This window comes from Lactuca serriola, chromosome 3, assembly GCF_051521515.1.
Source record: "Lactuca serriola cultivar US96UC23 chromosome 3, Lser_US96UC23_V15, whole genome shotgun sequence".
NCBI classification, from domain to species: Eukaryota; Viridiplantae; Streptophyta; class Magnoliopsida; order Asterales; family Asteraceae; genus Lactuca; species Lactuca serriola.
In genome coordinates this window covers 38,080,285-38,091,143 of record NC_136410.1, presented here as the reverse complement: position 1 = coordinate 38,091,143, position 10,859 = coordinate 38,080,285, and the positions used below count along the sequence as shown (strand labels likewise).

Sequence of the window (10,859 nt, the reverse complement as noted above, 5' to 3'; positions counted from 1 at the left end):
TGACATCCCAAATGTTTTAAAATGAATAAAAATACTTTTCTTCGGAAATGATTTGATAACGTATTTATCATGTTTTACTTAGAACAAATTCCGCAACATTTTTATTATAAGAGGTACTCTGATTTTTATAAAGCATAAACAAAATCAATCTTTTCTGGCCGTGAAAATGGGGATGTCACATAAGTCATTCTCTTGTTCTTGGTGTTTGTAAACCATTAGAGGAGTGACATTTGTGACTCTAAGCTCCAATGAAAGAATATTGAAGAGATTCAAGCCATTCTACAAGAGGTAATCATCTAGATCTATTCTTACATGTCAATTTCGAAATTAGTATGCTAGATCTAGGGTTTATAAGTCTTGAATGAATTGCATGTATAATAAAGAAACCTAGATACAAGCTTTAGGGTTTGCATGAGCACATAGAACGTTCTGTTGTCTAAAACTCATCAGTGGTATCAGAGCCTTGATTGGTTTCTATTGTATTTGATGTTTACATGTTCATCCATTGGTTGAAAAATCAATTTCTGCCCTCTGCTCGACTGAACTCAGCGAGTCAGCCCAACTCGGCGAGTCCAGACAGTGACTCGGCGAGTCTAGGAGTCAGACAAAGGGAAAATCGGGATTTTTGCTATTTTTGCTGAAGGATAACTACCAAAAACGTTTTTCATCAATAAAATTCGAGTTTTATCAATATTTGGTGATTATCTTTACCAAAACAGAAGATAATTGTCAAAATTATGATAATTACTTGTTTTAAAAGATAAATATTAATTGTTTGTAATTTTGTTTTGAATTATCTAGTAAGAAATTGAATTCTGTCAAATTTAGATAATTACCAATTATTTGATTAATTTTAATTATTTGTAATTTGATCTTGATAGTTTTGAAAAGTTTCAAAACTTGCCCTCAAGTTTTGGAATTTAATTTTTTTATTAAATGTTTAATTTTGAAATATTTAAATTCTAAACCCTAATGATTTGAAATGTTTCAAAACTTGCCCTCAAGTTTTGGAATTTAAATTTTAATTTTAAAATGTTAAATTCTAAAACCTTAATTTTTAAAAAGTTCAAATTGCACCCTTATGGTTTTATTAAATTAATTAGGTGTATAATTAAAAGGGAGTTAATAAATCCATAATGATATGGTTTACATTTAATTAAATTAAAAGTGTAATTTGTTAAATTAGACCACATAGTATTTTAAAAGTGTAAAATATACCCTTATACTATATACAAAATTAAAAGTGTAATATTATATATGTATAACTTAAATGTCAGTCTTACCGTTAGTAGGTCTCATTCACGAAGCTGGTCTATAAGGGGTGTTTAAGGAAGCGGCCTGTAAAATGACCGCCATTGGGTATCCACTCTTACCCATCACACTTTTGACTAGTGGAGGGTCGTTAGCCGAACGAGTAGGATAAGACAAACCCTTTCCATTAGAGTCACAAATGTCACTCCTCTAATGGTTTACAAACACCAAGAGCAAGAGAATGACTTATGAGAAGGAGGAGGAGCACCAAAAACGTCCTAGGGTTCTTCCAAAAGAGTTCACCACGTTTTGGGAGCCATAGGGGTCTTTATATAGTGAGGCCATTGGGGTTATTAAACAAGGAAACCCTAATTTGACACCTTAGGCTCCAAGCAGCCTATGACCTCCCTTTAGAACACCCCTTGGAGGCTTGGACGAATTCCTTATGGGCTTCCCATAGAATTCGTCTAACCTATGTTCCAAGGTGATCCATAGCCCAATTGCAATTATCTTATAATTACAATTCGAGTCCCCTAAGTTTAATTAATGTCTTTTAGACACAAAACTAATTCTTAATTAATTATTGACTAATATTAATTAAACAATATGATTTCTCCTTTAATATATTATTCATATAATATATTAATAAATCATAATTAATCCTCTTTCTCCATAAATCATCCTATCAAGTTGCTTTGGTGAAGGTAACCCAAAATGACCATGTACAACCGAGTCAAGTACCAAATATAGTTACAGACTTAGACACTAATCCAACAGTCTCCCAAGGTCATTCTCGCCGGTGAGATCTCCGATTTCATCTTCATTTTTGCTGATATTTTTAGAAAATATTTTACCTTATAGTTTATTTATTTAATATATATTTTTTGTGATTTTAGTGTTCTCAACATATTTTAATATAATTATTATTATTATCGAGACATTCTGAGTTCAATTTAATTTCTGAGATTGGAGGTGCGAGATGCACACTCAGAGTGATAAATATGGACTCGGGAATATGAGGGTCCGGCGACAAGACCCATAGGTACAAGGTTCTAATGGCAACACCTCTGACGGTGTGGCAGACGGTTATTCCCTTAATAACTACAATTAACCGTCGTTTTGTCCTGTAACCACAATTTTAAACCACCATCTTCCATGTATAAAATGAAAGATGATAGTTGCATGCAAAGGTTACCAAGTTTAATAACCGAAAATTCGTATTATTCTCTTTACATGAAAATTGTCTCGAAAAACACACAACACAATCATAGTATTTTGTGTTTGTAATCAAATTGGTTTTGTAATCTTATTCGATCTCTTTGATTATCACATGAGTTTGCATTCGTGTAACCTTAAGAATAAGGGTCGAATTACATATTTCGAAAAATGATTTCCAAACTTATCCAAATTATTGTTATTCTAAACCTTTAAATGTAAGGGGTTATTATGCAATACTGTATAATTATATATATTCTAATTTTTATTTAGTTATCAATATTGATCATTTATAGTTTGACAAAAAAAATTGGTTTAATCATCGCATTTTATTTCATTCAAAAAAAGCCATCTATATCTGCAAGCAAAAAAACAAATCCAACGCGACCACCGTAACTCCATATTGCGGAATCAGCGGGTTACCATACAAATGTTATAATTTGTTTCCACTAAGAGCATCTCAAACCCATTCACATTCTCCATTTTTCCTTCATTTCTTCCTCTCTTCTTCTCCAACCCTCCTCCATTTATTCCCTTATTTTAGGGATATAAATAGTATTACACCAAATATGGTGTTATACTATTCATTTTCCCAAATATGTGGATGAACTTTGTGTTGTCGGTTTTAGATCATCTGTTGTATATTTAATTCAAGGTTCTAAATAACGTAAGGCGTGACTTGGCGGCAATGTCAAGCCTCAAGCTTTTCCGAGCCTTGGCGAGTCACGACATTTGTAAGGCGTGACTTAAGGCGGCAATTTTCTATATAATTAATATTTTTATATGTATTTTCAACTATTATTCATTTTATACACATATATGAGTTAAGGCGACATTTTGGCAAAGCTTGGCGGCATGTGTAAGCCTTGGAGTCGTGGCGCGCCATGGCGGAGCCATGGCGAGCTTTTTAGAACCTTGATATTTATACATTTCTAGTTCATTTTTACATACTAATTATAATTTAAATATAATATTTAATACTTATAATATTTTGTTATATATTAAATTATATTAATTAATTATAAATATAAAGTTTGTTTTTTTGTTCATCAAATTCATATAAAAATGTAAATACATATTGAAATTTTAAAAAACGATAACGTATTTTACAAAAAACTTATAATTAAAATATATATTACAAACACGATAACATATGCTATTAAACATGTAGTTAACTTATATATTACAATAATTATCTAATAAAAACCAACAAGTGACAATACTATTATTTATTTATTTAATATTTATTTAAAAGTGTGTATGTGTAATATTTTTATAAATGCATATATAATATTTATTTATAAGTTTATTATAAATATAATATTTTGTATTTAATATCAATGTAATGAAAAAAATATAGATTATATATTTGTTAAAACTAAATTAATAGAGACTTGCGTTTGACAATGTATGTAAGTTGGAATGATGGAATATACCAAAAATATACTTTTGGGGTAAAAATTGAGTAAAAAATAGAGTATGGTTGGAGATGAAATACTATTCGTCTCGTTTTTTACACTATTTTTGGGAAGAAAAATTAAGATGGGTTAAAGATAGTCTAAAACTACTAAATTTTAATACGTTTTCGTGATTTGACCATATAACAACTTTTGAGTATTTTTATTATCTTTTTGTTAAAGACGATATTTTTTGTTGGTAAAAATGTTGAAATTTATAAAAATTGTTAAAGATGGTATTGTTATTATTTTTTTTTGTATATTTAAAAAAATCAAAATATATCTATACCAAATCATCTAAAAATTATACGTCTTATCCTGTATTTTAGAAAAATGTCACATCAGCCGAAAACTTTGTAAAACACGAACCATTTTTATTTTTCTGTGAGAATAAATTAACCAATTTTTTTTTTTACAAAAACACAAAAAATGAAATAATAATAATAATAATAATAATAATAATAATTTAACATAATACCGTTTTTTAACAACTTTTTCTAGTAAAAATGTAAAAAAAGAAATACAAAAAATTGTCATTGTGGTCGAATCAGAAAAATATGTGAAAATTGGGTGGCTTAAGTGGTTTTTTAACCTTCTAAACCTGGTCATGGTGGTGAAATTGATTTTTTTTTGGCAAATATTGATGAGTTTTTTAGAACAATATTTTTATGTTTAAACCGGATTTTAGCCAAACTATTAACCTTTCATAAATTATTAATAGATTAACAAAAGTATAAAAACGACATTGTTATAGTAATAACTAAAGAGTTGCATTGAAGTTTTATTCTTTGCTTGCAATTGTTATCGTTTTATTCTTTGCTTGCCAATTGTTATCGTTTTGTTCTTCGATTTCCGTTTCAAGCATTAACTATAAACAAAAGAAAAACTACATTGACCTTGAAAAGGTTGAGTGTTAAACAAAGAAATTATAGTATATTACAATTTAGGGATGAGCGTGGGACGAAATCGTCTTGATTTCCCAAAAATTGAATTTCATCGAAATATAATCCCGAATATCGAATCAAATTAACATCATCAGCACCGGTACTGAGAATGGTACCGGTTTTCGGTATGCGTACCGGTACCAACAGAACCGAGTCTCGAATTTTGTGATTTTAAAGTATCGAGTACCGTCCGAAATTTTTAAATTTGATACGGTTCTCTACCGGTTCCGGTACGGAATCGGGATTTGGTACATAATGCTCATCCCTATCACAATTTATAGAAATGATCTTTAGTTGTAAGCAATATATATATATATATATATATATATATATATATATATATATATATATATATATATATATATATATATATATATATATATATATATATATATATATAAACCCACTTTAAAATCATAGTAACGAACATATAAAAGGTAAATGCCGGCACCTTTTTGTAAGTGTATGAGTTTTCATAAATATCATTTAGTATGATGTGTGACAATTTTTAGAAAAATAAATATAATTATAAAGCATCATTGTTTGAATATAACATTTTTTCATAAGTTTTAGTACTGATTAGAGTGAGATGTTTGATGTGTCAATTTATAAAGATGAATAGACAAATTAATGGCGAGTGCGAGTCTATCGTTTTCATGTGTAACATGAGGCTAATGTGATGCATGAATGGAACGGAGCCAACAATCCACGTGCCCATGTGAATGTCATGCTCTTGAATAGAGATGTTACCATCCCCATTCTCATTTCCTTTTGTTAAGTACTGATGCGACTGAAATTTATCAACCTTTTGTTCTGTTATAAATAAACTAGGTGTGAGACCCGTATATTATACGGGTTGATTTAAAAAAAATATAAACATTAAATTAAAGTGTAAACATAAAATATTTTTTAATGTATAACTTTAAAATAAGAAAGGAAAATGTATTTATTGCAATTTAATATCATATATATGATATTTAATACTTTACATATATAAGTATATAACTTTAATTTTAGAAATTGAAAAAAATCAAAAATTGACAATTGGATAATATTTATTTCAAAAATATCATAAAATGACAAGTGTCAAAACTCATGAGAGATTGACATGTGGCAAAAAAAACCTTCATTTATTAAGGAGGATATATTTACTAAAGACAATTTCTTATCATTTCAAAAAAAAAAAGGTTAATAAGAGAATAAATTGTCCTATTTCGTGGAATGGTTAAATTCTCATCTTCTCTAATTTCCTCCATTTGGCAACGAACGTCATGATCCACAAACCAACTCGTTTAATATATTGTTATCAGTCCTTTTTTTTTTCTTTTTTCTTTTTTGTTAAAAAAATGGCTTATAGTTTTCGTTATGTACACGTTTAGTCCTTATTTTTTTATTTTATTTTATTTATTTATTTGTTTGTAAAATAGGTTTTTTAACTTGTTGTTTTGTACAGATGCAATCTTTATGACCAACTACTCCATGTTAACTTCTCAATTTGTATACATTTAGTCTTTAATGTTTTTTTTGTTGCAAAATAAGTCATTGTTGTTTTTATACACATTCAGTCTTTATGATCGATTTTCTTTAGGTTTTGCTCATATAACATCCTATATGGGACAATCATTAACAAGATGTTTTCATACGTGACTTGTCTCTCACTTATATTAGTAACATAATTCACGTATCTATTAATAATGTTGATGCCCTAGTTTTCTTCAATAATAAGATGTCTTCGGCTTCAGTTTTATCTATCTCTGTAGCAGAATTTGAGATTTTTTATGATTGCTTTCTCCTAACTCGAATTTGCAGTTCCAAGACAAAATAACACCATGAAAAAAGTTTAATGTCTTCCCTAATTTATGTCGATTTTGACCATTTTTCAATAAATAAGTTTTTTGTTTATTTCAAACTAACCCCGAATTTTGATGATGAGTTTGCAGTTGTTAAAGACTAGGTTTTCTGTCTCAACCACCTTGAATCGCAAAATACTAAAACCCTAGAACGATTAGGATTATGTCGCGAGGATTAAGAAGACACGTCACAAACTTCTATTAATTTATTAATCACTAATAAATTAACACAATGGATCCCTGATAAAATCTCATGTCAATAATTACTTAAATTCGTCATTACGTGTAATCCAAAATGACTCTGATATTAATATTATTTCTAACAACTGAAATTATTGTGGATAATGTATTTTCTTCATTTGATATAAGGTAGTTGGTATTGATATTGAATGAAGTTTGTATTGACATCATATATAGTTGGTATTGTACTATAATTGTTACTAATATCAAAAGTACAATGTTACTACCAAAACGAAGACAAGAAATGCATGATTTCATTTCCCATACGAGCCACGTTTGAGAACGTCTCATTAATGATTGACCCACATCAGTGGCGGATCCACATTGGATCCCGGGGTAGCCCGGGATACCCCTCAAAATCATCCGAGATATGCACACTTTTGCCGTCTTATTCTTCAAGCCCCCTTCCCTCTCTTCCAATCGATTAATTTCTCATTTGACTTCTTTCTGTTCTGATTCAAATTTTACCAGTTGTCTCTCTTGTTTTCCCTTTAATCGCACAAAAGAACATGAGGTTCAACCTATTTCCCTTTAATCGACTTGCAGGTTTGATGAGCGAGATGGAGAAGGGTGCGTGGGTTTGATGGGATTCACATAGAAAACTAGGATATATCTTCTTATTTTTTTTTTCTGATTTGCAGGTGTGATTATAGTGCAACGAATCAGTGATGGTTTTAGTAGGTTATGGTGGCTATTCTCACAAGGTGAACAGGAGGTTGGTTGATAGCCAGTTACCAGTATGATCTGGAACTCCCGATGCTAACAGGTTCACAAATGATAGTGAAAACTCATAAATAAGGTACACATCAATCATACAATCTATATGTAATGTTGGTATATTGTGCTCTTACTTTCTTTTCCCCTTTCATACAAAATTACATAATTAAATACTAGTAAAACCATTTATATGCACATAAGGTGTTTGCATAAATGCTCAAGTCACATTCTGTCTTTTGATTTTTGTTTCTTGTAATATTGCTTTCTTTGATTTCATATTATACATTTGATTGCTTTGCACAAAATATGGTTATAAACTTGACATTGGTAGATGATTTTGTTTCTCTACTCTTGACTTGATTTTGTCTTGCAATACAATATGGTGTTCTGTTGTAGCTTGTAGGTTAACTATCAACTTGGTTCTATCTCAAAAGTGCCACAGTCCATTTACATTCTCTTAGAATTTAATTAGATACACAATACATAATACTTAAACTAAGAGTCTAAGATACAACCGTGCCATAAGATATTTTTTCACCTAAAATGTATATCTTCCATTGTCTTTTTCTTTTATCTCCGGTTCCGGTCTGGTTTGGACAGATTCATAACCTACGATTGAGTCATTACCATATCAGTTATGCAATACTCAAAAGAACATTTATCATGAGTTAGAAAACAAACATTTTTTTTTGGAATATTATATCACAAAAAAGTAACACAAGGTTTGTCAATGAAAGTCTTTTTAATTTATCAGATGTTCTGAAGTTCAATTCCTTGCAGGGGCGAAAGAAAAAAATATGGGCTACCCCTTACGAATATTCCTGGTTTCGCCCCTGACCCACATAAGATGTCATGTGAGCAAAACCCTGAAGAAATTTATCACAAACACTAAATGTATACAAAAATGACAATAACTTATTTTGCAAAAAAATAAAATGGACTAAATGTGTAAAGACAAAAAACTTAACATGTAGTAATCGGTCATAAGAACTGAACGTATACAAAAACAATAAGTTCAACGGCTTTATAAAAAATAAGAAAAAATAATTAAAAAAAACGTATGCATTATGATAATGGAAATGAACAAAGCGTATCTGTGGGACTATTATCAGGGTATCACCATCAAGTTTATATTCTCTCTATTAAAACATGTAACATTTTCACATATTATTGTTGAATATAAATACAACTATTGTGACAAATCTTTGATTTACAGTTTTAGCCTTTTAGGCATCAATTAGTACAATAGACTTTTTACAAATTACAACGAGACTTCGAATTTTGATGAAGCCCAATGGACCGGCCCAAACACATATTCTTGTAGAGCTGTAGCCCTGTATCCTGTATCTATATTGTATAGTTTTACTTTTCAAACTCAAAGTCTAGTAGAATTCCAAACGAACACGACGGCGACTCCATCAACTGCATCGTCCATGGCTACTGCTGATACGGTGGATTCTAATCAGTCACTTCTTAAGCAGGTTCGTCTTGTTCTTCTGAATTTTGATTTAGCAGTTGTAGATGATGATGCTTTTGACTCGTTTGTTTGGGTCTTTGGGATATGTGCTGATTTGATTGGAATTGTTCACATCGCAGATAAGGAGCCACGAGGTTTCAATAGCGGAGCTCTCTGTACTCTCTTCCTCTCGTGTACGCATTCCACATTTTCCCTAATCTCACGTCTATTTTAGATACTCATTAATTATCTAATTCTCTTCAGCTTTTAATTTGGGGATTCGAACAGGATTTTTATTTTAAATGAAATCTTAGATTGTTTTGATCAAATGTTGACATTTTTTTCCTAGTAAGTAACTGAAATGTACAGATTCACTCCTCTCATAATCATACACTCCCGTTATATTGGAAAGGCAAAAATTTATCGAGTTAGATTACATTGATTTGTTATAAGCCAAAGGATAGAGATTTTCATGGTTTGAATGTGTCTTTTTGTTATTCTTGTTGTCATTATCTTGAAGCTACATAAAACTTATTGTGTTTTACTTGCCTGTAGTCTGTTTATCAGAAAAATGGGAACATTTTCTTCAGAACAACTGTACAACAGGCCACAGCATCTGAACAGAGTAAGACTATGTTTCATTTTTTTTCATTAAGTGTTGTGTTGTCTATATAAATAGCTGAAAAACTGATGACATTTTTTGGTCTGAACCAGAACAACTTGACACAGCCAAAGCAAAGCTACAAAAAGTGAATATCGTGAGAGGAAACTAGACCTACCCCACCTCATTTTTCATAGTAGGTCCTCTTCAAATCATCATGTCATATTATACACCTTGCTTATATAAGTTTTGTTAAGATTTTAACAAAATATCACCAAAATGGTCATGGGAAGTTGTTTGGGAAGCCTCTTTTACTTGCTTTGTACAACCAAATTCTATGCACACAGTTTATGGAAAAACAAGGTGTCAAGGATTGTACCTTAAGCTTTTAATCTTGTACCTTTCTGATTTTGATGACACATTGTATGGATTATGGATTCTAGTGCAGCATTCCATGCAACTTATGCAGAGGAGTGATGTAGAGTTTCAACTTTCAAGCATTAAACCAATACATAAATATTTAGTCTAAAAGAATTGCTAAAGACTATTATTGTACACAAATTTCTTGAAGAATTTTTGTAGTCTTTAACTATTCTTTTAGACTAAATTATTGGTTGTGTAATGCTTGAAATTCTGCATGGAATGATGCAACATCCGATTCAGTAATCAAGGATTCAATTCGACTAGACTCTCTAATCATTGGACACGATAATCTTAAAATTCAGGAGGGGCGAAAAATGTAATTTAGTTTCAAATGTTTGTTTAATAAAATGGATTGATTCTTTGTTGTACGAGATGATTGATGGTTGGTGGACACAATTCTTTGCTTGCATTTAGCGCTTTGCTTCATTGAAGATTCTTTATATGAAAAGTCCACATGAAATTTGCTCTTATGATTTTGCTTTGGTCTTCTATACGCTTTCTTTTTCATTTTTTTTTAAAATTATATAATTAAAATAATAGAATAATTAAGCTATGTTGTGTTTTTTTCTTATTGGAAATTTATGGTTATGAATCGTTTCAAATTAAAGAACACATCATCAATAAATGAGGAACTGGAATGCATGAAAGCATAATAAATTGAGCAATTCTTCTTTTGGCCACCCTTTCATATGTTGAATCCAAACA

The 10,859-nt window shown here is 30.2% G+C and overlaps 1 protein-coding gene across 1 annotated transcript; it reads left to right on the top strand.

Moving 5' to 3' along the window:
* The first annotated feature begins 9,039 nt into the window (after positions 1–9,039).
* Positions 9,040–10,123, top strand: LOC145091949 (Prefoldin chaperone subunit family protein). The gene is made up of 4 exons (XM_079029790.1): positions 9,040–9,155; positions 9,271–9,324; positions 9,686–9,755; positions 9,845–10,123. The coding sequence occupies exons 1-4, from the start codon at positions 9,108–9,110 to the stop codon at positions 9,901–9,903; spliced, it is 231 nt and encodes a 76-aa protein (XP_078885916.1). The 5' UTR covers positions 9,040–9,107; the 3' UTR covers positions 9,904–10,123.
* Positions 10,124–10,859: the final 736 nt, after the last annotated feature.